Source organism: Anopheles aquasalis, chromosome 3, assembly GCF_943734665.1.
Source record: "Anopheles aquasalis chromosome 3, idAnoAquaMG_Q_19, whole genome shotgun sequence".
Lineage (NCBI taxonomy): Eukaryota > Metazoa > Arthropoda > Insecta > Diptera > Culicidae > Anopheles > Anopheles aquasalis.
Window position 1 is genome coordinate 10667501 of NC_064878.1, and position 27125 is coordinate 10694625.

The 27125-nt window shown below is 49.6% G+C and overlaps 2 protein-coding genes across 4 annotated transcripts in view; one reads left to right on the top strand and one right to left on the bottom strand.

Moving 5' to 3' along the window:
- The window catches only part of LOC126577461 (uncharacterized), a 57084-nt gene extending 31400 nt beyond the window's left edge, over positions 1–25684 (bottom strand). The window contains exons 1-3 of one of the 3 annotated variants that reach the window (XM_050239116.1): positions 25589–25684; positions 24307–24838; positions 19425–20304 (exon numbers count right to left, since the gene is read on the bottom strand). In XM_050239116.1, the coding sequence (XP_050095073.1) occupies positions 19425–19449 (25 nt within the window). In that variant the 5' untranslated portion in view covers positions 19450–20304; positions 24307–24838; positions 25589–25684. Of the gene's footprint in view, positions 1–19424; positions 20305–24306; positions 24839–25556 lie in introns of all 3 variants that reach the window. The other 2 variants (XM_050239114.1, XM_050239115.1) reach the window with 2 other exon arrangements.
- A 175-nt stretch (positions 25685–25859) lies between these two features.
- Positions 25860–27087, top strand: LOC126576914 (mitochondrial genome maintenance exonuclease 1-like). The gene is made up of 2 exons (XM_050238220.1): positions 25860–26659; positions 26722–27087. Exons 1-2 carry the CDS (start codon positions 25899–25901, stop codon positions 27017–27019), a joined length of 1059 nt encoding a protein of 352 aa, XP_050094177.1. The 5' UTR covers positions 25860–25898; the 3' UTR covers positions 27020–27087.
- The last annotated feature ends 38 nt before the right edge of the window (positions 27088–27125 follow it).

Sequence of the window (27125 nt, forward strand, 5' to 3'; positions counted from 1 at the left end):
GTTCCATTTCTGCAATCAGCCGTGAAATGAGGCTCGGAGTGGAGCGGTCTCGGGGTGCGTGCTGTCTCCTCCCGTCCACGCCGATAAGTCGTACGCGCCCCATGCGTTTGCGAAACCCAGAAATAGTTCCCTGCACCGGCACTCCCTTTCCCTCGCATAAGACCCCCCGACGACTCTGCTGATAAAAGCGGCCAATCGAAGGAAGCGCCGCGTGTTACGAAAAAAAAGGAGAAGAAGCAGCAAAAGTTAATTTTGTTTCATCGGTGCGTTGCGATGTCGGATAACAAAATGCCATTAATTAATCAAAACTATTAACATGCAAGACACACACACACGCGCGAACATACACACATCGTGCACACCGGGGACCGCGGGTCTGTCGAGCAAAACGGTTGCCTCGGCTTGGATCGTTCGACGCACCTAGGGGAGAAAGTGTCAATCATCTTCGGAGCCGGGTAACGTACCTGGTGTAAGAGAAGCGGAGAGGGGGGAAGAAAGAAAGGACAAGAAAGGAACGATTTAGCTTGATGATGTCTAATGAAACGAACGATTTTTAAGGGAAAATAATTAAATTGAAGAAATTGAGAAGGGACATATGCTGGTGCTGATGGTGCTACCCTTGCCCGCCGCCACCATCGCCGAGTAGCCGCGGCGTCTCAAAACCGTCTAAGTGCGTAATTAACGACTGTTTTGACATGTGCCAGCAGCTCGGAAGCAAGGGGAGAGAAAGAGTGTAATCGAACGTACGCACACTCGATAATGGACCACCATACTGTCTTGGATGTCAATGTCAAAATAAGCATTTTTCATCTTTTTTTTTTTCACCCCGCCAGTCTTGGCGATGTCATTTTGAAGTTGTGCAAAGGATTTACCAGGTGTCAGGAGTGCTGTGTTAATGTGTTACAGACGCTGACTTGCATTACCGTTAATGTTGCGCTATTTCCGGGACTCTATGGTCGCTGTCCGTCCGTTACAAATGGTACTTGAGGTCTTTTCCCTATTTTTATAACAACTTAGGGGTTTTTTTTCATGAAGTTCTATGTAGAACGGCTTTTACTTTAAACTTTATCAGCTAGAACAAGAATTTTTAGTGAAATCTCTGCTCATGGAGCATCCTACTAACAATTAATTTCGGTGTTAAAGTTGTTCAAGATTAAGTTTACAAGACAGCACACGCAGCCGCGATCATAACTCATTCCATACAAGCTTATCGACACCGTACGCCTGTATGCTGGCTGGCTGTATATCGTTTAACCAGTCATCACACCACATGATGATGTCATTATGGGATCATTGCGAGCTAAGTAACACCCACCGATCGTTAATCGGGCCCAGCGGGGTGATGGTTTGTGTTGCAAACCTCGGCTTCCCGATGATACCACAACTGCAACCAGCTGTGACAGACGAGTCACAGCGCGGCGCAAATGAAATGAAATGAAATATTACACCAAGCGCGCGCGCGCATTAATGGGCGGAGGATTATAGCTGGACAAATCGGGCAGCAGAAGTCACGGGAGCACAAAACCATTTATTAATATCTGGTGACGAACCATCGTGATGCACGGATGGGCGTCATCCGACGTGCGATTCCGACTGAGAATCTCAGACCACCGCGACGGTTGGTTACGCCATACCGTCGCCGATCTCTCGTGATCTCGACCTGCTGCTTGATCTGGACGTGGCGAAAAAAAAAACAAAAGCCCTACCATGCTCCATCTTGGCACATATTTGCAAACTGGATGCCCATTAGAAGTCACGGAATAGCTTGCGGATTGTTTGTAACCACCGCACCGGTGCTACTGTATGTCGCGTAACGCTTTTAAATGCAAAAATTAACCTCGACCATTGGCATGTGGTGTTGTGACACTCATTAACCATTGCCCGTTAGCACCTCCTGCTACTGCAATCCATCGGAATCTGTCCTCGCGAGTGTCGCTACCAAGAATGGTGCCACGAAAGGTGCGCACGCCTTCCACAAGACCACGAGGACTGCGACGCACTCTGCAGGCTTTGTGAGCACACTTTGCAGTAGCTTTTAACACCTTTGATCCGCGCGCGAGTAGTAGTTCATTGATCCCGGACGAATAAAATGATTTCCGTTTCCTTTCGCCGACCTGTGCTGGGCTAGGTTGGGCTTTGCCTTCCCGCATTTCTAAGCCTCTTGGGTCACACCAGAGAAGCCACGCAGAAAGCGAGGGGCGAGCATATTACAATGGGGTTTCAATGGCGGAGCGTGTCTGGCATTCTAAAACACTCCCCCGCCCGCCAAACACAGAGACACGCGCTGGTGTCGAACCACCAAAGTGTTTCATGCGACAGGAATGTGCGGAACGGGTCGGATTGGAAGTGAAGCGACGGTGGTGAACACGCGGTTCGTGGCACGCTTTGAAAGCGACCAAAACACCCACCACAGGTGATGGTGACACATTCAATAGGCCACCACCAGCCCAACGTCCTATCTAAACCGCGTCCTTTCCGTTGTTCGGCCACGGCCTCCCGGCGCGCACAGCTATCTCGACGGGAGACACTAAGCGGTTTGTCTGTTCCGATATAGCTCTCGTTCGTCGTAATCGTCGTAAGTGGTGCCGTGCTAGATCCAGGGTGTGTCGAGCGACGTTATCAGAGCGTTTAACCAGCTAGCTAAGTTAATGGCATTTCGGGAGCTTTCCCACTTAGTGTGGCGGTTGGCCCCGGTCGGAGTGATGACATCTGGTCCGGCGTATGCGCTCGTTGCATCAATTAACCCCGAAAAAAAACAGGTTTCCTCGCCAGTGGCTAGATCACAATCATCAGCGACTCTCTTATCATGCGCGGATGTCCATTTCCTTCTCGCTCGGCAGCAAAGAGCGCACCTGCAACTCCGAAAGAGGTCCAGGCCGAGGAGAAGGTGCTTGCTAGACAACGATCGCGACCAAATTATGAACGCCACGTGCCAGAGGAGGGAAAGAGGGACCTCTAATTGCAGGGACCTCATTTCAGTCGCACTGGAGATGGATTGCGAGGTGATGGGATCAGGCCGCCACAGGAGAATACCGCGTAACACGCGCACGCACGCACGCACGCGTAACACACAACAGGATGGAACCATTTTAGCCGCAATTTGAACAGCCTCACCTTTGGGCCACTAGCAACCCCTAGGGGGGAGGGCGGTGAATCGATTCCACCCGTTGCAACAGCGCGAGGGCAATGGGCGCGTCAGTACCGGCGCGCGCGCGAGTCAATTGCACCACCAAAGGGGGCACTATTACTCGGAGAGGAGGAGGCTGAGCCACACGCCAAGTAGGAGTGCGAGAATCGTCGGTGGTCGCGTGTTGGCTGGCAATGGGATTAATCATCAGTGCAATGCAATGCACTGTGTACCCTTCGAGGGCCTTTCTTATGCAATAGACCGAGACCTACTCGGCTGTCGTACAAGGTAGGAGGAAGTCAGTAGCCCGGCGCCAGAGCGCCATTCGTGTGAGGCCCTCGCCGGAGTCTGGTACCAAAATTGGGCTCCAAAAGTGGTGTTCCGACATATCCCCGTGAACGCTTCCCCCTTTCCCCCTGACCGGCATCGGGTCCTTCAATCAATCGGGTGAAAATAGCTATCTGGCTGGTCCGATCTCCTCCACAATCCCGGTCTCCACAATGCGGTAACGCCGAGGGAATACGAAAGCCATAAACTGTGCTAGCATATGTCGGGTGGGTGCTCACCGTTTGTTGAAGACAACGGAACGGGACGAAATATTTTGTCTAGTTTATGTTCGTGCCAAATCGAAACCGACAGTTCCCGCTGTCGGACGGACGTCGAGTGGCCGTTACTGGTCGCTCTGGTCTCTGGTGTGGTCTCGTCTCGTCGGGTCTGTGCGCTGTCTGGGCGAGTTAGGTCGAGCCCGCGCGACCTACACGGTGGTATGCGCCATTCCGGTTCGTTTAATCCCAAATATTAGTAACGTTACGCCGAGAACAACGCGATCACGCGATGGCGTGAAGTATACGTCTCGGTGGATTAGTTTAATCGCCAGTGTTGCGATTCTAGGCACAGTATCGCGGCTTAGATCATTGAACTGTTCTCATTGGAATGTTTACTGTTTAGCTAGACCTTTTTTTTTGGTAGTTCTACTCCTCTGTGTTGTTTGAATGTAAAATTATTCAACGATTTAGACAAACGATGCGCCCAGAAAAGCGTTGATCATTCTGAATAGAAAGAGTAGATCACTTAAATCCTATACTCTTATACAGTGATGCTTATTAAGATCTACATGATACGATCGATTGTATTTGTAATTAATGCATTAACGCAACGAACGCCCAGCTACGTAATTCAGGATCAGGGGAAAGGATAGAGCCGAACGATCGTATGATTTAGATCGGCTCATTGATTTTTCATTTGCTTTACAGGAAACGCTGATTTGAACTGGCAAGACTGAGTGGCTATTATTATGCGTTTGAAATACCACTTAGCGATCGCGATCGATTGACTGTCTGCATGTAGAATATTATGCAAGTATTTTTGAAAGTTTGAAGCTGGTCCCGACCAATCTACACTACAGTTTGAAGCTCGCTCACATAATCGCGTATTTTGGGGCAAAGAGAATGTCTCCAATATCGCTCTACTGGTGACCAGCTAGGCATTTCCATTAAAATAAATTATTCGCCCCGGTGAATACCACTTTTACAAGTCGAGTATTTCCAACTCCTGCGCTTATGGAAACATTCTAATACCGTCTTGGCGAAGCAACGCCTTGAGGCAAAGGCAACCAGCATAAAAGCACGCGGTCACAGGTGACCGCCCATAGCCATGCGGTAACCAAATAGCCGAGCCACACGACCGGATCACGACCATCAGCTCGGTCAGTCGGTCGCAATCTCCACAATCACTGCCCGCTCGCCCAGGTCGCGTCGCACACCTTACGACGTCAAGCCCAAGCCTATCAAGCCCAAGGGACGGACGGACGGACGGACGCCCCATCCATGGTCGGCGAACCGTGAAATGTACGCAGATGCCGCCCCGCGACAGAAACACCGAGTGCCCAATGAGCCTTGGCCAATTTGGGCGATGTCTTGGCATCGGGTCATGCGGTGCGTTACTAACTGCGTTGCACTGCCACGTTTCCGCCAAGGCACGTGAAGGTTATGTCAGTCACCGTGGAACCGTCGGAAGGTGCCATACTGGCCGGTTGGGCGTGACGCGTTTTGTCCACGAACACGCGTTAGAAGATTTATCACGCTCACATTCGATGGTTCAATTGGGAACTTCGTCTGCCGTGAAGCCGTCTGCCGAGACAACGGAGCAAACCCGAATGACACTTGCTGGGGAGCTTTGTCTTGTTTTGTGTTTCAAAGTCCAGCGAATCAGCGAAGCACGTCTTCCATTGTAAATGAGGCGGATTCCAGGAGAGGAGAGCATCTTCCAGGAACAAAAAAAGAAACACCTAAAAACCTTCCGCTTCACCCTTTTCTCCTTCGTGTTTTTTTTTGCCACAAAGAGCGTAATCAAACAGCGAAATTAAATCTCAGTTAGTCACGCCAGCCTGCTTTACAGACAGAGGAGATGCTTCACTCACCTTGCGGCCTCCCGGAGTGGGGGACAGCGATGTCGCGTTAGGGTTGAGAAGTAAATCATTTCCGCACCAACCAGCCCGCTTGCTAGAGGTCGGCGAGCGTAAAGCTGTGGCCGAAAAAAAAAACAAAAACAATCCGGAAACAACAGCTACAACAAGCCGCAGTTCCGTATACAATAGAACAACAGCGACTGGGAGGACCGCTAGTGCATACACTACCACTAAGGGACTGTCACCTGGCTTGACTTGACTCTCTAGCCATGACGATTGATGGTGACGAGTTGGCTATGGCGGGTTCCCTAATGGCGCAGTGAAAACCCACGCTACGACGCCATCGCACACATAACGCACTCAAATTGGGAGCGACTCTGACTCGTGAGCTGCTGCACGTCGTATCGCCAGGTTGTCTGGTGCGATGTCAAGATCAAACCTCACCCAGACGAGACCGCCGACAGACAGTAGACACCGTAGATGCCCCAGATGCCCCTTCCTTCCTTCCTTCCGACCGACCGCGCTCGGGAAAACAAATCGTTTTCCAGCTAATCTTCGGTGGTTCCGTGGCAACCTTCGCCCTGGGCTGCACACGCACTGGAATGTCACGATCCGTTCAACGCTCGTGTCACCGCTCGATCCAGCCGGTTGGCTAAGGAGGTCTTGGCTTTGGAGTTGAAGATTTTGGTGACGTTCTGAGAGAGAGGTTGCTGCTGGGAGGCTGCTTGTTGATGTGGCTATTGTTCGCGCCGGGAAAGCGTTTATGTAGCAGTCATCATCACGACTGCCAGCGACTCTCGTTAGCCCTGACACGCATATGCGCTTTCCGTGCGATGTTGTACCACAAGAGTGACGCGCTAACTGCCGTGCCCTTGCAGTACTTAATTGGGTTACACTGTGAGTTCCTTTTCGATCGCTTCCAGCACAGGAAATAGCTGGCAGCGATGGTAATACCGATTTTCATATCAAAAGCACTGCAAATACCCTGTAGGAGTTGAATGTCTTGTGGCTTCCGAAGCATACTCCATGCCATGCCACGGCGGTTTCGACCCTTGATCTCTTGTTGGACCATCGCCTCCACTAAAGCGCAGAGAACCCATTAGACGAGAGATTCCGTTGTTTTTTGATAATTTTCCAATTAATATTCATCGAAAATTCCCGCGGAAAGTGAAGCAGCAGTGGCGGCAACAGAAGTGATCGACCTGGCCGCACCACCCCACCCCACCCAGACACCCGATATCGGCTTCTAGAATGGGTAAGAATGGGTAATTTGACAAGACATAGTTCGGCTCCCACTTCTCCCCAAAATTGGAAACGGGAACCATCGCCGCTTGGTTCTGCTAGCTTCTGAAATATGGCTTCTCTAACCAATTTCTATGTTCGACGAACCAAGAACCATTATGAGCAGCATGTGTGTGTTCTGTAGCGCATTGTGAGCGCGCGCGCCACGTTCGACTGGCTCTGGAACGCCAACTGGCGGGAGCAATTAATTCGGGAAAATTCTGCCCCAGCAGTGGAGCACGGTGCGCGGTCCGTTCAAGCCGTGTACGTGTTCTCCCAGGCTCTCAGGGAGAGTGTCAGGGATTTTTCTTCGGCATCGAAGCTACGACGCTATCCATTGTTGTGCTACCAGAAGGCCACATATTGCTTTCTCATCGGAAAATTGATCACCACCGGGGGAAGAGGCACGCTATTTGAAGCGGGATTGTAAAGAAATGCATGGCACAGTTCCACCGAAGCCGCCCAGAAGTATCGAGTAAATATTTGGAAAGTGTTGCTTCCAGCGCGCGTCTCGGGCTGCATCTCGGGTTGATGAGGTCCACGGTATCCCTTAAATAGGGTCAGCCTTCTGTTTACGGCACCATCGTGATCGGACCAAAAACCGATTGATCTTAACCCGATCGAAGCTGGCCCACATTTTTTTTTCACTCCAGCAACCATGATCGAAGGAAAGTTTATCTCGGTTTTGTTTTAAGCGATTCATTTGTGTTGAAGAGGGCCTCTCGCCGCCATAAACCAACGTTCCGGTCGTTCGACAGCGCCTGCTTAAGATCTTGAGCCAGGGAAGACGGTGGGTGATGAATAAGTGCAGCCATATGGAACGCTGACGGCAGGCCGCGGGCACAGATATTGGTCTGTAACTGTCGAATTGCATGCGTCCCGTCATTAAGAACCATTTCCCTGTGGTGCATTTTTTGGATTTCATTTCACTTTGACCAGAGCTGCAGGGTGCAAGTGGCGGACGCTCTTGTCGGACAAGATCATAATGCGCACAGCGTTCAGAGACTTCTGGTTTCTGGAGCATTTGCTGCAGTCCAAAATGGGATTGGTATGTTTCGGGCTCGGTGCATTGCACAGTATCGTGGCACGATCACAACGTTGTGTTGGGATTTGACTGAAGATCATTTTTTGTTATCCAGAAAGGGTAACAGAGTCCTACAAGCAGACTCCAATACGAAATTCATCATTTCGTCGATCGATTAATCACATTTGAAATATTTTTACTGAATCCTTTATCTTTACTTACGTACTTATCAAGCGTTGCAACCGAAAAACGATTTCGATCTGCCAAAGAAGACGCTATTACCAATAATTCAACAACTTTACTGTTGCGTATTGAGAAATGCTTGCACTTTATTCATGCCTTAGCTAAAAACTGAGCTAATAATATTTCACTAACGTTACTACGATTGAAAGTGTAGCGTACAGAGATTGCAAAATGTGTATATTGTGGCCTACATGGATTGCAATATTGCACCCTTTAATTTTAAAAAGAACATTAAAACCATTTGGGAGTTCCATTTAATTTTTATAAACTGAATCCTATCAACCTAATAGTTTATAAAACCGAAGATAAAAGGTAGAGCTCATAAAACAATTACCAAAAAAGGGTATAGTGAGCCTACTCTATTTTGGTGACAAATATTAAACCATCAAGCCTAATTGCTTGAGTGACATTCAAACCGTATGATTATCTATGCAATTTGCCCTCCAAACCCAACCATAATGAGCAATCCGGTGCAAAGTGAATGAATTAACAACCACACCAAATCGAGCGAACCGCTGCGATGTAATCCGATAGCAGAGTGAACCCTTTAATTAAACGCGATCACCATTACTGCGTTGGCATGCTGCTACTTCTTCGGTTGTTTTATTTTTTTTTCTTCTTCTTTTTGGAACAGATCGTAAAAACGTTCCTTTGGGCACACCCTAGGCACTTGCAGCACCGTGCAGAGCATCGTGACGGCACGCATCGAGGCAAAAAGTGTGCGTTTCGCGCGTGTGCCCCAACGGATCGGGGCCTGTCAACTCCGCTCTAGCATCTAGGGTGGGCTCCCGTCGTAAAACATGTTTTACCTAAAACTGTCCAAAACACACGAGCGCACGCACGAGCGGCTGTCTGTTCGGGAACTGTTTTAGACATCAAGAGCCAAGTCGTCAAGTCGAAGATGCTTTAATTAAGCGCGCCCAGGGAAAGATTTGACGAAACGAATTCAATTACCAGGCGGCCCCAACAGCGTGGGGTGGGATATTAATTAAGCAATTAACAGCTTTTCGCGCCATTTTTTTTCTGTGCTGCCAAGGTGCCCCATCCCATGTGCCCATTGCATACCGTGATGGGATGGTGCTAAAATGAACTGTGCCACGCAGCGGTGGTGTGGTGGCTGTTGGCCAAACTGCAACAGACACAATGCATACCAGCAGCACACCGTAAGGGGGAGAATGCACGCACATTTTCTGCAGATACACAAAAGGAACGGGCTACTGGGGTTGAGTTGGTTGCTTAGGGTGGCTGTGACTGCGCTGCACCATCATCATCATCATCATCAGGGGATGGGATCATGGAAAGCATCAAGCAAGCGAGCGTGCAAGTCAAACAAAACAAAGCATAAACTCACATTAGCGCTCGGGTGTGCAATTACGTTACGAGCATCAAATGTTACAACTGACTTCTCTACTTCTACTCGACCGAGACTCAGACACAATTCGATTTCAATCAGTAGAGAGCGCTGCTGCTGCCGCTGCTGTGTACCGCAAAGTCCCGCCAGCACATGGTGGCCCATGCAATGCGTTCTAATCATGACCGCACCTCCATCTGGATGCAATCGTTCACGTTCGCGGGATGGATGGCCGCACCGCAAGAAGCATAATTACTTACAGTTGGAATGCATTTTCCCACTCACTACGCTTGGGAGGAGGAAAAGAAGCGAAGCGAATGCCGAAACGCATCGCGGTGGTGCGTTATAAATGGAAGAATGTTCCTCCGTCGCGTCAAAGATGGAAGCGTTCTCGTCCCGCGGGACCTCGATATCGCAGGACAAGATGCCAAGCAGGCGATTTCCATCCATTGGACGACGACTAGCAAGTGCACGCGCCGGCACGCTGCGCCAGTAGCTCCCACGACACAGCCACCGTGTTGCATTTCTTGTCCACTTGTGACGATGATGAAGTCATTCTCAATTGTCGGACTGTGTTTGGACTGCGCCCCCTCCCCGCGGGGAGGTGATTGCCCTCGCCTGGAGTGCGAAATGTGCGATGCGCAGCGCATCTGCGCCAATATCTTACGCGCCGGATCTTAATGGCATCATTCGTGGCGGTGGTTTGATGGAAAGCGCGTTACGCGAACAAACAGCGCAGGGTTGGTCCGAACTGCCGTAGCATAACTAGCCAACAATTGTTGGCAATTGATTGTCGGCGACTTCCGTATTCCAGCCATCACACAGTACTAGGTCAGTGGTGAGACAGTTAACCAGTAGCCCTTTTGTGTTGTGGAAAAAGAAAAGCAAACAAACAAAAGCCACACTAGCAGCCAGCACAGCAGCGTGTTGACGGCCATTGATTAGGAAAATCCAATTTTGATGCGCACATTTTGAATATAAATGACCTTATTTAGAGCTCAAAACTGTCGCTGGTCGCTGCGAGAAATAAAAAAAAGGGGAATCGAGCGTCCTAGCGGCTCAATGAAAACGCCATTTTCCCATGGGTCACTGGGATGACTTTCGAACCCCTGGTGCGCATACCGTGCTTGTGTTGCTTGCTTTTTTGGCTGGATACGCGCGCGCGCGCGCGCGAGCATACCTTTGCCGGGGCGCCCTACGGCCTGTGCCCTATGCAAACATACAAATCCCCGGGACACAATCCTCGGATCGTTCTCGTCCTGTCTCTACTTTTCTCTTTCTCTCTCTCGCACGGTCACACTCGGTGTCCTGTGTCGCTAATTTCAAATTATGAAAGCGAATGGTGTGTGGACAGGAACAGCATGACGATGACGATGTGAATGCATATAACACAAAGCATAAAGTATAGAGCCCGCAGAAGAAGAGCATTCACAGTCCGACGCCCTACTCGCTGACCCCGCGGCTCCGTGCTAGCAGCAGCAGCAGCAGCAGCAGCAGCGGTGGTCGCCGGTGGTTGACAAAGCAGTGACGCCCTAAGGGGATGTTATGCTGCATGCATAAAATTAATATCAATTAACCATCGCCGCCACCAGCTCCAGGGGAGGAGGTTCTGTGCTCGTTAGCTTTCGCTTTCGCGTCACCGCGTCATCGTGCTCACCAAACAAAAACGCACACACCTCCCGTTGGGGTTGGAAAAACGGAAAAACCATACAAACAGTGGCCGGTTTTGTTTCCCCGAAAATCCGCGGTGGAAAACGGTATTGCACCAGGAGAACAAGAGGAGAAACAAACATTACACTGTGGCTCACTCACTGTTTGGGCGGCGGAAAATCAAAGACCGGCGAAGGCTCCGCGGACAGGACGCGACACATAAAAGGTGAAGGGTTGCACACAAACACACCCCCGGGGGGTGTGGAGCTGGTGTGTGTAATGACCTGATACGGGGGAATCGATTTTAATGACAAACATTCCCAGCCGCCCAACGGAATGCCGTAAGCCGCGTGTGGTATGGTAGGGCCGAGAAAAGGGCCGCCTCACCCTCCGGAACCGGAACGATACATGTTGTTGCTGCTCGAGCATGCGTTACGTTTTAAGTGGATTTTATGCTCACTTTTCCGTCGTTCACATCGTGCCGGCCGACGGATGTGGTGTTGTGTTTCCCTTTGAAGGGCCCTTCATTAGGGAACCGTGGTCAAGCAAGCCAGTCACCGGACCCTTGGCCAGGTTGTGCGTTATCGTGATGCGTGATGCGGACGATTGATCGCCTGTTCACACCCCCCAAAAATAAGGGTACACTATGGTGGGCATGAGCAGCGTGCAATCGGGTGAGGAACAGCAAAACGAAGCGTTTTTCGATCGGAAAACGACTCTTCGGTGTGAGATAGGGTGACGGAGCAGCTTACGCAACGCTGATCATAACTGCGAATGACTGATCAATTTTTGAAGCGGAGGGAAAAATATTGTTTTTAAAAACCATTCTCACAGAGGAGCGCAACACCCTAAACCATAAAATGGAAAATTAAACGAAAATTTAAAATTTCAACCGAATGACGATGATGATCGAAACGGTGATCGGAATGAGTCAGCACGAAGCTGCGCAGATGCAACCGAGAGAGCATTAGAGCAGCACCTCATCCGTTGCATCTCACCGGATCCCCGGCCACTGCGGAAGGGTGTTACAGTGAGTGAGCGCGGACCGACGCACCGAAGGAACGCATGGTACACAATGGCGGATCCATCGAGACGGTTCGGAAAACCTGGAACCCGGATTCCCGCAAAAGAGATGGTGATGGTGACGTTGGGGGCGCTTTGTTCGGAAGCAGCGAACGGTTCTGTTCCAGTGCGCGTCTGCCACTCCGCACTCTCTCTCTTATCCCCCGGGCGGGCTCATGTTGTTTGATTTACGAATAGCATAAAACACAGGGCGCGCTCCTCCGACCGACCGTGGCGCTATTCTCGACCAACGGACCAGAACCGCGGTGCCGTCGGTCGTGGCCCTTTCAGTCGGCGCTAATTTATACAAATTCTGAAGCACAAAGAGCACACACCCTGCCGAAAGGCTGTAATCAGCGAAAAAGGTTTATTGCACGCAGCAGCACCAGCACCAGCACGGTTGGTGATGTATCCGGGATGAGTCATCTGACAAATGCGCCCGGGCCGTCAAAGAAAGGCGGTCAGTAGCGGGCGCCACCGTCGGTGCCAGCATGACAGACACCGGTGGTGCGAACGAATTCAGGGGCAGGTTCCGCGAAAGTGTGTGGTGCCGTTGCCATTCTGACATATTTCGTGATCAAAAAGTGGGCGCCAACGACACGAACAGTCGGAGGGGGGGGGGTCTGGAGTGCGCAAATGAGGAAGAGACATCGCGGTTCGGCAGGACAGACAGCACAGTGGGAAGACGAGTCAACGGGGAGGGACAGAACAAACACGCAATTCAGTATTTAATGTGTGGATAGCGTAAAAATTGTTGCGATAAAATACGATTAGTAAGTTAATGCAATCCTATAAATGAAGAAGTTAACGCTAGCGACATTTGGATAAGAATGATGGCTAATAGTTAATAGAAATTTCCTTCTCTAGGCAAACATAAATGGAAATTTCAAATGGCCCTTTGGAAAATATTGGAGCAAGTATACTAAGATACACCAAACACTTCAAAACCATTAGCTGCAAGATTTTAAAGAAAAAAGTCCAAACAAACCGACTGTTTGGAATAATCTTCCTCTCATCTTGGCTCATCTTTTGACCACACTCACGCTCCAAACTCCTTCCACCGTGCTTGAGAGATGGCGAAAGATACAGAATCTGCCTTCCCCTTCAGCTCTCGCACATTATGACCGTTTGTATCTGATCGATCGGACTGACCCGGCCTGATACAGAACAGTAGCAACGCGCTGCGAAGGAGAACAAAAAAGAAGCGACCGATCGCAAAACCCTTTCGGTCGCGAAACACGCGCCACTCGATGATGCGCTCCTCCTTGATGAGCGACATACGACCGGCGATCGTTTTGCGCCCTTTTGCGGCTGCACCACGCAATCCCGGGTCCCCTTTTTTGTGGTCTGGCCGGTCTGTAATCAGGAGTCGATAAACACACGCCTGGAATGGGGTGGCTGGCCGCGACTGGGACGGGGGCATTATTTAAGCATGATGCGTGGTGCACGCCCGGCGGCCGCACGCACGCATCGTGTCCTACATTTGGCGGCAAACCACAAACCACGCCAAGAAGGACACCAAAGATGCGCGCAACCCCCGGTCGCGGTGCGTTCTTGGTGTCCTCTCTCTTTCCCTGCGAGGAGGTTTTGGGTTGATCGACAATATCCCCGTTATTGTTGCCAATTCGAGCGCCATGGGTCTTCTGTTTATTTTTCTCGTTTTCCCAGTTCTGTTTTTTTGATCTCCAACAAAACACGCGAACACGCGCTCCTTAAGGACCCTCCTTGTAGTCGAGCGGACGGACATTAAAATGGAAGAAAGGTGGTTTGGTCGATGTGGTGGTGGCATACTGTTGCCTCGAGGAAGTGCGAGCGCGCGCACGTAACTGTAAAACGACCTCAGCTCAGCTGCTGCAAATGGTTCACCATCTTAAGACTTTGCTCAAGGAGCGAGCAGACCACAGCACCCGATGAGGTCCCGATGAGAAACAAATGCGAATAGGAATAGCGTCAAGCGCGCATTGTTAAGAGCGCGTCGACAGGCTCTCGATGCATGTCAATCAATGGAATCGTCGCTTGCGCAACGGCTCTAACCGGATGGATCAACGGGTGGTGCATTCAGCTGTGACGCTGCTGTCTGCCTGTGCGCTTGCAAAGGCCACGGCCCATTCACCGGAACATCGCATCGCTGTTCCGAACTTTCTCCCGGTAAACGAAAGAAAGAAAGTTCTACCAAGAACCCCGAACCCTTGCTATCTCGGGGTAGTTCGAAAAATGGTGAGAGCGCGCGCATTGAATGCACATTGAATGCGCGAATGGCATTGGGTCATACAATGCTCCTTTGCTAATGCCACCAGGCAAAACAGCAGGGAATTAGTCTCGCTAGAATGGAGGATCGCGAAGATGAAGAGCGATTCCCATTATTACTATCACCACGAACGAGAGAACCTTCGCTTCGATTCGCTTCGATTGTCCGGATCACAGACGTTCCCGTCCGTTCGTCCATCCGTCCGTCAGCCCGTCCTGCAATCGATCAACGCTGCGCTTGGTTCCTGGTTCGATGGTTCCTTCTCACACGCATAAGCCGGTTTACCCTTTCATTTTTTTGCGTTGTTGCTGTTGTACAAAACGATTAAACAATCCTTTCCAGCGCATCGAACGTCAAGCTTTCTATCGGCGGGGACCACAAGGGACTAGCGGATGCGGAACTCTCAGAGGGGAACAGTATCGTCCGAACGGTGTGTTCGTGCTCAAGCAGCTAGAACGGATGTTCTCTCTGGTCTGGCTTCACGCTTGACGACCTGCCACTGCCACGCTTCTTGTACGCTTCTAGCGGATCGCCGGTGAGCGCGTGTGCCGTGGAATATGGCCACTAGCCATGCGAGTCTTCTACGACCCCAAATCGTATATTAATCGCGCGCACTTCACTTTTTAGTGGCCACCGTAAATCTTTGACCCATTGACAATGCCGCGTACCAGCCGCGTGACTTACTACTTCCCGGTACAACGCTTTTGGTGCGAGGCAGGAGTTGTTGTTACATTGATTTTATGGCTCGGTAGTGGTTGAGTTGTGCGGTACATGCAGTAACTAGTAACGGTTCATAGTAACAGTCCCTCTGACGATGATGATGAGTCCGCATTCGCAATGCGCGTAATGCGTAAGATTGTAGCCAGCCAGCCCGCCAGTATAAATCAAAATCGACCTTTTCCGTTTTAGGACCCCCTGGTAACGGGCCATCGCTCCACTGGTTATACTATCCCAAACTGCACCTTGCCCGTTGTTCAGTCTTTTACTGTCTCTGCATTGAAATTCATTCGATACGCACCGCATCTTTTTATGTCTTCTATACTACTGCCATTGTAAAGCGAGAAGACCCGTCAAGAATCATGCGAAGGAGTCGGATCCATCCAATGCATATTAAGGATGTACATCGGAACTCCCCTGCTGGTGGTGGTGGTGGTGCATCTCATTAAAAACGTGTTGGATCCCCCTTCGACGGCTTAATCCACCTGATGCGACGACCAATCCGGTCCGTACATTCCACGTAGATTTATGTTTGCTCAACATGAAGTCTCAGGTAATCGTCTTCTGCTTTAGCATCTATTCCTGGAGTTCAACGTAGGAATTGATGAGGATGAGATAACGACCGGTAGGAATTCTGTTCCCTAGGAATCCCTCCGAAATTCCATGCCACCGGACAAGGAATTCTCCTCGATCGTTTGAGATCTTACTCGCAAACGCAGGATACGGTCAACATTCCAGTCGCCAGTGCTCAACGGCCAGTTCTGGAAATGGAAAGTGACCTCCCAGGTCGGAACCCTCCGACTAGCCGTTCTGTCGATGTTTTGGCGCGTTGAAATTGAAGAAAATTGGTGCGCTCGTGCGCTAGGAATCCCTGACCACGTCCGGTGGCACCCTGTGGAGAGGTAGCACCTGACTCCATAGTCAAAATAACCGTCTGCGCAGGTGGGACAATCGGAGGTCGGAGTCGGAGACGACGAGCAGAAGAAGCAACAGCAAATGACAAACGCACAGCCAGTTGTTGTTTGCTGAGGGTTCTGGCGACGGACGAATTATACTTGCTAAACAGTAATGATGGTGAACGGGAGAGTGCCTAGAAGCGAGTAGTCTGGGGACGACGCTAGTCTTCTACTGGCGAGGTACGCGCTCGTGACCTTCCCTACTACCCCCGGGGGGTTGACGGCGATGACGGTCACGACCTGTGAGCACTTTCCGCTCTCGTTTGCCTTTGCCGATGCGGATCGGTGAACTTAGCGGACCATAAAAAAGGGCTGCATCATGCGCAGATGCGTACGATGATGTGAGGAAATCACCGGAACACCCCCAACCCCGGGCTGCTTCCAATGTATCCGGAATGGGAATGGCCGAAAGCGTAACTGCATCGAAAGCAGCACGAGGTGATCACGTCGATGAAGCGCAAACCATCGTTAACCTCATCATAACCATTGGCTCTCTGGCAGAGTGTATTGTTTTTTGTTTTGTTGCTCTCCGGTCATTTGCAGCATTCGAATGCAGCCTCTCACCGAGAAGGCCCTACGGCTACTAAACACTAAACAATCGGCACCAATCAACGAGGTCAGCACAGTTGCGCCATGGGCTGTGAGCCAAATGTCAGCGAGGACCTTCTCAACACCTCACCGCGCAGGACAACGAGACACCGCAAGGAGAAGAGCCCAGTGGCCAAGAAGTGCGCTCCAAAATGGCAGCCTGATTACGATAATGATGCAACACGCGTGCCCGTGTCGTTAATTAGGCTTCGTTCCGCCATCACCAGCGCTCAGTGGTAGCTCAGCAGCCCAGCTCGACGTCACCACCTGAGGACAGCCAGAGGAAGCGCCCCTCGGTTGCAGATTACAGTACGTCGTACGTAACGGTACGGCGGTGGCGCGATAATGTGACAAATGCGTATGCTCCACATGTTTTCTCTGGTAGCTCTGGTAGCATCGTAGCGATGGGCTTTAATGGTCGCGCAAAAACGTGGTCTAATGATGACGCCATTTGAATGCACGGATGTGTCGCACGCGTAACGGCCTCACCAGCGACTGTGGAGCCAATGTGGGGATGGAAAAACCTCGAAAAAGAAGTGCCAGCAGGGGTTGACATGTGGTTGCGGATGCCGCGTGGCGATGATTAGAGCGTGAGGCAACAGCCACGCATAGCCAGCCACGGTGGCTACGTTTGGTACCAATTTAGGAGAAGCGTCGGAATACCGATTGTCACCTCCTTTGACGGTTTAATCGATTGCGATTCAAATAGCACCGGAGCAACAGTTTGATTGACCAGGCAAGAGAGCTCCAGATTGACCAATCTGGTATCGTGCTGGAATGGTGTAAGAGCAGGGCATGCATTTCAGGTATGTTAATGATGCAACACCACATTATGCTCTGCTAGTTGCTGTCAGTACACGATGCCAGACCGTCCCCCTGTCGATGGCCTCTCAAGACCCAAGAAAATCCGAAACGATCATCTTAAAAACGGGGTTAGAATGCACCAACAAACACTGGGGCCCAAAATCACGGTCAGTGAGACCATGACACGCCACGTAAACCACGAAACAATAGCTGCTGTTCACCGAAATGGCACCTATTAAAACCCATCATCCGATCAGCACCCTTCAAACGAGCGGATCTTGGATCGGTCGGTCAAGAAACGCCTTGTTGAGGTGGGTTCCACCTACCACCCTTTTCTTCTGCCCCGTTCACCAAAGGTGTGAAGTAGTTTGGGCGCGAACGTCAATGAGGCTCAACGGAACGTGGTGGAATGCTGGTGGCCGGTGCCAGCCGATGTCTTCACCGGACTTCTCTCTGTGTATCAAAGGTCATCACGGAACGAGGGCCCCCTCGAGGGCACCGATAGTTTTTCCGCCAATTTACCACCCTTGATGTGTCAATCGGACCCACAAGGGGGGTGGGGGGAGCAGATAGCCAAGCTGAGGCATCTTCTAGGCCAATCTTCGGAAACGGCATCCCCCTTTCGGACAGTGCACGAGTGCAATCAACTTGCGATGGCGATGTGGGAACTGGCTTGATTGTTGATCGTGTGTTCGTCCCCTGGGTCTGGGGGTCTATTATTAATTGGTTTGACACCTTGAGCGGGTTTCTCACCTCACGCCAGACGACGACGCTCGGTAACTATAAATCATTAAATTTTGCCAAAATAAACAAACTTCGTGACTTCCACGGGCCATTCCGGGGGACCATTAAATGGCAGCCGTTGGAGTCGTGCGTGCGGTAGAGGGTGAAGTGACCAAAATGATTTATTATATTTCGCAATCTATTACTTAATAAATCGTGAATGCGTAACCAGACACACAGAGAGATAGAGAGAGAGAAAGTGACCATGCTGCTAAATGAATCCATGCGGAATGGAGGAAATTACTTAGAAATGTGTTTTGCCTGTGACATTTTATGGCGCGCGTAAATCTACTCTCTATTACCGAGTTGATCGCGTACCAACACGCACAGTAGCCGATCGAGACGATCACACTCGGTCCCACCAATCAGTTATGACAGATTCAGTGCACTCGGACTTCAGCTTCTTACGAGAAGATGCCTGCCTGAAGATCAGTACCACGATAGCTCCCATTGGACACAGAGAGAGAGAGAGAGAGAGAGAGAGAGAGAGAGAGAGAGAGAGAGAGAGAGAGAGAGAGAGAGAGAGAGAGAGAGAGAAGGAGCGAGATACGAAAATATGATCGTGATTTACGATCGCCCATAAAATCACGCGCTCCTATCGGGGTGCTGCACTTTGGGATTTGAGGAAGGCGAAGCAATTCCTTCACCACATGACCAGCCGAGCTAAATCACCATCCACCACTGCTGGAGCGTGTGAGCATTGATGTAAAGACTGGCGAGAGTGGTTTCGTTAACCGCCTCATCAGTCAGTCAGAGATTGATACCATTCCCATCGCGCGGGATCTCGGATGAATGAAAGAATGTCTTTCTTCTTTGATTCCCTTGTCCCACGAAGTGATGCATTTCTTATGGAGCCCAGACTTGTGGAGAAACGGAAACCAAATGTTGTCGAAATAGAAAATTCTTGTTAAAAACGCGGCCGAGGTTTTTTTGTGTGACAAGCTGTGTGATGCATTGAGCAAACAAAACACACGAGGTAAAAAAAAAAGTCCACAAACGGGGATGGTTTTGGGAACGGTTGTGGAGCCGCCAGGAACTGACATTTTATCCGTGTTCCTTCTCCAGCATCCAGCACAGTAGGGAGAAAGGGAGGATGTGCCCCGGGCGGGGGTTAATCCTCGGAAAAATTAGAAAAATAAATACAAACAAGTCAACGCAGGGCGTGGACGAGGACGTTACTCACCTAAATCACTGTCACACAGTACCATCGTGAGGCGCTGCTTGGAGTTCTCGGTGGATCTCCACGTTCGATGGAGCCGATTTTACGGTTTTAGTATTGAGGAGTTTTTTTTATCAATGCTGGAGTAGCTAACACCTTGTCGTCTTTCGATTCTATTCGCCAGAACTCGCGCGATGATGATGAGTAATGGAAGAATGGAAACGGCCCTGTAAAGGTCGTGTCGCGACGAGCCACCGATCGGCCTCAGGGAATCAGTTTAGTTTCCAGGGAATGTGGGGGTAGGGGGGGACACTCTCAAACACACACAATCACACAGCACACGGGATACACTACTTGATGGCATGCACTTGGCAGGCGAATGAGCTGGCGAGCATGCACAAAACTGAATCCAAAAGACCTGCCTCGGACGTCACAAACGGGGCGGGGACACACTGCTTTACTGGTTTGTGCTTCAGAACTGGATGACTATGTGCGTGTTGTTGTGTACGTGCGATGCTCAAACACAAGCACAGCCCAGGGATGCACATGCACGCTGGATGTGAGTCACTCGGTAGGGTTCGGCTACTTGCCTAATCTTCTTCTTGGAGGTCCCCTTGGAGGTGTTCTCGGGACCGCGGAAACTCTTCGGTTTGCAATTTTGCCACCGACAGCCGAGACAGTTATGCATAACCGGGACCACTTCGATGGACGCGGTTCGATGTCTTCCTTAAGAGAGAGGATTACGATCTACGATCGCGCTGTTTAATTTTAGCACCGCCAATGCTAGATCGCGTCAACCTGGCGTGAATTACGAAGATGGTGACGGACTTAGAACAGGCTTATGCTGTGTGGTGGCTTGGCAAGCGCGTCTTTCTAGCGTGCGAATGTTCGAGGAGGAAGAAAGCTGGAACGAGAAACAGCGAAAAAGAGAGACAGATTGGAATTAGTAAGTAAGTAAATAGGTTTTGCGTATTTAAAATGTGTTTAACATGATAAAGCCTTCCTCAAAGCAAACAATAACCGAGAGAAGAGGAACCATGAAACAAGCAATTCCCGGGTATATAATAAATTAATTTTTAAGCTTCATAAATCTTCAGCAACGAAACGCACAGCGGAAGAAAGGGGAACACTCCGCTTTCCTTCCCTTTCCCTACGGCATCGATGCACGCGCGCGGTACTCTTTTTTTTTTGGAGAGAAAAATTATGCAAAGCTGGCTCAGCGACGAAGGATCATTCGCACCGACTCAACCGGGCATTAAAAATCGATTCCGATGTGTCACATTACACAGCCGATTGCCGGAAGCGCGACCCTTGTGTTGTTTGCGCAAACAATCGAGTGCCACCGGATGGCGACGGTGGCAATGGCCAATCAATCTTACGCAGCAGCGATCCGCTCGGTTCAGGGACCGTTGCCGACGCCCAAAAATCGAAACGAATATGAAGGTAAAGTGCCGTGGGATCATGTTGCGCGTTTGGCCGCTACCGCCAAGCCATTCTACCTTTCCCGAAATGGAGAACCACTTTTTGGTGACAAACCAATTCCATTCTCGGCCGCAGCCGCGAAATGCGTCCACCAAAGGACCGGGCGCAAGTGGAAATGAGCAATGAGGTCGAGCAAGAACGTAGAACGCTGAGCCATGGTTGAACCAGTACAGTACAAAAGCAAACGAACCAACGGAACTACTCTAGCAACGGTCCAAGTGCGGATATACGGCGAGGACTACGGGGCCCGGGAAATGTAATCCAATCCATTCCATATGTGCGCGAACGCACGGCCAGTAAGGGTACGGACAACGCTGCCGCGTTGATCTCTGCGCTCAGCTCAGCAAGCCCCGGGGGCCGATACAACGGGTCTGAGGGATTTTGGGCTGGGTTCCTTTTTTTTTTTTTGTTGATTTTTAGTCGGTTCGCCTTCTGGCGTACCTTTCAGCGTGGCTCTGTGTGTGCCCATCGTTGTTCCATGTTTGGTACCGTCCCGCGGGCCGCCAGATGGGAGTGAAACATTAAATCGAGTTTTAAGTGCTCCGATTTATGACCTCGGGTCACAGCGGGTGCCATACCGGAGACGGCCGTGATGTCAGAGATGGCTGAAGGAAGGCTTTTGGTCCGGGTGACGCGTGCGTACGAGTATCATCAAATGTGGATTTCTGTCCGCAAAGTCTATTTGACAAGCGGAAAGCTGATGGTTTACAAGGAGCAATATTATGCGAATGCAATTTATGGAACTACCAGTGGGGTGTAGCTTTAAATTACATTTTAATATCAGATACGGCCTGTAACATTATTTTTGTAGTACAGATCAGTTGTTTTTCAAGTTGCAGTGCCCACAACTATGGACCGAGTACAGTATTATGCATTTATATTATTTGACACTCTTTATGAACTACTTTTAAAATTTAGTTACTTATTTTCATTTCAGGCTCCTTGTTCAAAAACAATTTATTGAGATCGCGAAGGTGCGAGAAAATCTATAGCTTTTACAAGAAAATGGGCAATGTGTTAATGTTTTAAAATTAATAACAGATCTCTTCGTTAAGGGTATGAAAGCGATAGGAATCTTCCATGGATCTAAAGTATTCACATTGCCTCTTCATCCTGCTAGTCCTGACCACAAATGATCTCTCCTCAACGCCAAAATTCAAAAAATTGCCAACGAAAGGCCGTGGTTTGGAGAAGCATTTTATGCTGGTTTCCAAAGCTAGCTAATAAAAAATCAACGACTAATAACGGACCTTTTGTTTTTTCTAGGAATAGTGAGAAATCCTGCATCCTTCAACAGTTAAACAACAGGGATTGTGATTTATTGCCAACAACAACATCGTTAAAGGACTCATGAAGATGAGAAATTTCCATACACTTCAAGATGAGGGTCCTTTTATACACACTCGGACGTTTCTATCACAAAATGGAAACATCATACGCTACGCGCTCCCTGATTAATCGCAACAATCTTTCAAACGAACTGATCATAATCTAATCATCAAGATATCTCTCATCGCCGCTCGCTCGAAACCAAACAATGCGAATGGCGATGAAAGAGATGCTTTATCTTGAAACGGTTTTCTGAATCCCCTCGCCACAACCAAAAAAAAGCGTTAGCCCTTCTCGATGCATTTGACTAATTCCTGATGCGTTAAAGCCATGCCGCGGATGCAAACAATAGAACAGAGAACGTCGCGCCACCCCGCCATAGATGTCCTTTCTCTCTTTTTCTATCTCTCTACTTCAAACATAATTCCTGTACACAATTAGGTAACGACAGCTTCCCAATATTACACCGCGCTGCACTGCAGCCCGGGGGTGACAGATTCTTGTTAACGCCAGCAACCCGGTAACCCTTTCACCATCCGGGACCACAGTGGCAACAAACGATGGTGACGGTTCTTCGTTACAAGGTAAATACTTCACACCCTTTAATGCCTAATGCCAAGCGCAGTGAGAACGTGTACCGTGTACAATGGTAGCGGGATTCTGGAGCTCGATCTTTGTGTCCGATTCAATTGATTCATTCCCATTTTGGGAAATGGAAAAAAAGGAAACCTTTGTCGTTTGTTGGAAGCCACTCTGCGACATCTCCTCGCTATTCGGGTCCTTTCTTAAAAAGTCGAAACCAATGCACGGAACACATTTGTGCCATATGCTATTCATAAGATGCATAACAGCCCGACCAGGAATAGAGGGAGAGAGAGAGAGAGAGAGAACGGAGGACGAGGGGAAGTGCAAGGCCGTCGAATGGCACACGCTCAGGCGAAGGTGAGTAATAGACTCGAGGGAGGCTGGCGCTGCTTAGCTGCCGACCATAAGACCGACCCAGCTTCTCCCAAGGACCAAGCACATGCACAGCATCCATGCGCGATTGGCTTGGCTACGTTTTTATTAATGAACCACAGATGGCTTTTCCGCTCCCTAGCGACCGGGATTTCCACACCCTCCCAGTGCCAGACGATGCCTCATGAGTCCCTCTTTCCCTCGGGCGTCACTCGGAAGCCACTTATCGAACCCCTGGAACCGGGGTAGAAGAGGAGAAGGCGCCACCACCGCCCTAAGGATGAAGATTTCGTGTAAGATAATCTACTCCCGTAAAGGGAATAAAGCCCTTTAGCGATCAGGCGAAAGGAGAGAAGCACCGAAGGAAGGAAAGGACGGAAGGAAGAAAGGGGCCTCAAGACCTCATTCATGTACGCGTTTTACGCTGAACCGTATCGAAAGAATTGTTCCTTTCGAGCACATCACACAGAACAATCAAACAAATGCATGAAGTTTGTGTGTGTTTTTTTTGTGCACGATAAAACAACTCAACAAGTACGAGAAAGGACTTGCCGAAGAATGCATAATGCTGGCTAAGGGATGCCTTTTGCCAGGGAAGAAAAGATCGATCGAAGGTTTTGAGGTTTTAACCGGAACCAAACAAAAGGGTTTACCCGCTTGTTGACACCGCAAATCGGTTGATTGCCGATCGAATGTTACCACCGTAATGGGGAAGTGAGAACTTGATGGCCAAAACAAATTGGTGAACGCGGTCGTGGTCTGGGCGGAAGAAAGCGATGCATACGCCAAGGGATTTGTTGACGAAACAACAACTTCCCAAAACAACTTCCGTTCCACTTCACTCGAGTTCGACGTCGTGAACTGAGAAGGAAGCGGATCTGCAGCTTCTGCCCAACAATTCTGTGGCATATGGTTTCCACTTTTTCACACTGCACCGGAGGACCTTCACATCCTAGAACGCAGACCTTGGAATCTTGGCTTGGAAAATCCGGCTACAAAATCATTAACATCCGGCTTTCGGTGTTCGGTGCAGTGATAGCATCGTAGCAAGGAGTGCGACCACACAGCATCTTCTCGCTGGCAAACAAACCAGAACCCGCACCAGGAACCCTGTTTTCGACAGAAGAAGATAACGTACCTTTGGCCATGGTGTAGCAGCAGTGTTCGAGGTGTATCAGGAGGGAGGATTCCGGTCCACACACCGCACCTTCCACCCCGCTGGCTAGCGTTCCGGCGTGTCTGGTTCGTTATGTTTTTTTAACCATAAAAACGGCTAAAAGATAAGAATCACGCACTCGGATTTTCCCCCCCTCACTTTGAGTTTGAGACGCAGGATGAGATTTCTGCTTCTTCTTCTTTTTCTTACGCTTCCTTGGATATCACTGGGAGGAAGAGGATTGGCAGAGACCGATCCTTACGGTACGGTGCGCTACGCTCGCTACCACAACAATGAGCACGATTTAGACGATGAAGTAATCCGCAGGGAGCGGTAGGAAGGGAAGGATAACCGAAACCGCACCACACCTCGTTCGTCACGTGGTTCCGGTAGACCTAGCACGTGACAGGTTTTAACACTTTGATTCGATCACTTGTTTTACCCCTCGTGTTTGATAAACCATATTTACACTCCCGTGACGGTATTCACTGGAACTGGAATTTGCGGTTAAATCCTGATTTAAAAAAAAAAAACGAGAGATACAACGATCGTTAATATGAAGTTGGTAGCGATCTCTACTGAGAGTAAGTGTAGCTGATCTGTGTTCCATTCAATCTTCGATCTTGAGTCGCGCTTAGTCACCGTGCGTGCGTTCGTGCGTGCAACCGGCATAATTGTCACCGATATACAGCTACGACCTTTGGTGCTTGGATTGCGGGTGTTGATGTGGAATGTCCATAAATCACAGGCATGCCACAAATAGGAATAGCTTCCTCCCGTTCGAACCGACCGGAATCACGAAACACGCTGACCAAGCACGACGTAAGTGTCGCTCGTCTCTTCGGCTCTCAACACAGATCGCCACGATCGATCGATCCCTCAGCACGATCACCAGAATGTTCCCAAACAATGGGAATCATTTGTTTGTTTATGTTTCATACATTGCAAAGGACAGCGTGTACTACTTCGTTTGGAACACTCGGCATCATCCGCACAAAACTGTTTGGAGAAGATTGTTCAAAGTTTTGAATCAAATTTTTAATGCAGGAGTTGCAAAAATATGAAACACAATCACACTGCGGGTGGTGTGCGCGCGAGAACTTTTGTAAACAGCGTTTCACAGCGTGTTCAACGGCATGACCGGCATTGGGAGAGATTAGTAATTCGAGTACACTCCGACCCCTATCGTAGCACGAACAAGTGCGGCTTATCACAACGCCGGAACAACATACCCCGGAAATAGTACTGACACCAACTATCGGACTTGCAAGCATCAAACTTAACGATATACTATTTTTACGTAAAAACCAGGAGCGATCTCCGGACACCACGAATCGCGACCTTCCCGTTCCGTTGTTCGTCGTCGTTTAAAAAATAAAAACAAAGTCGGCGCTGATCGATCCCGGACTAGCTGGCTTGTGCACTCGAGGTTGAGTGAATTCAGTTTTGAAGCGTGCTTGGGTTTCATCGATTAATCGATCAACGCGAAACGCCGGGCTTTGTTTGTAAACCAAATTTCTTCCACCGTTTTTATTCGATTTTTGTTGGTTTAATTCGGAGTTTTCTCGTTAAATATGTTGAATCGTTTGTATTTCCGCTGCTTGAGCACAGCTGCAAAAGGGGCAGAAGAAAAAGCAACAAAAGTGAGCCTCATAAAGCGAATAAACTACGAGAATAAAGCGCTCTACGGTGCGGTTATCAGAACGAGGAAGAAAAAGGTTGTTGCAGCACCGCGAGCACCCCAAAATGAATCGGAGTTCTCATCGGAGATTTACTGGCAAAGTCGAAACGTTTCCCGAGTAACAGAAACACAATTACCTCCGGCAACAAGACCGGCTATCGCCCAACCAGAACCACCACAGGCCGGTTTGCCCACACCGTTCACGAGGCATGAGCTGAATTCTTTGACCAGGTTCCCGCTAGTGCCATCACCAAGTGGTATCCTAGAGGCCCGTTGGCCACTGCACGAGAAGCATGAAAGTGCAGAATACAAAGCGCCTTCGGTTAACCAAGTACTTACGGCCACAATGCCGGAAGCTTCACGTCAGGCACTGCTCCGTTGGAAGGCATCCAAAATCGCCGAACTAGGAGAGGAGGGCTTCCAGCAAATGCAAAAGGAAATCTTCGAACGAGGCACTAACTTGCACTCCGTGCTGGAAATGTGGCTGGCTGGCGAGGATCCTCCAGCAGCAATGATCGAGCGTACGAGCTCGCTCTGGAAAAGTGTGGAAAGTGCTTTGGCAAAGGTACAACGACCAGCACAGATCATCGAGAAGAGACTGTACCACCCTTACCTGCACTATAACGGTGTGGTCGATTGCATGACATCGATAGAGTAAGTGAAGGAGCTGGATTTTTTATTACTCGTTTACTAAGAAGCTTCGATTCTTGTTCCAGGGGTAAATACCATGTGATCGAATGGAAAACATCAGATAATCCAAAGAAAACGGTAGCAGCCACTTACGATGCTCCGATTCAGCTTTGTGCTTATCTGGGAGCGTTGCAGGCCAGCAACGAGCTACGGGAGACGAAGGTAGAAAACGGAGCGATATTCGTTGCCTACACCAGCGGCAAACCAGCGAATGTGCATCTACTAAACTCGGCCAACATGCGACGTTATTGGAATATGTGGCTACTACGTCTGCAAGAATATTGGATTCGTTACCGCGACGGTACCCTACCGGAGCCCATTTAGTTGGTTGTAACGGTTCCATTAAAATAAATTTCAGTTTCTTCGAAAATGCGTCTTTTTCGAAATGTAAACAAACGACTACGAAATTGTCTGGCAACACTGCGTCATC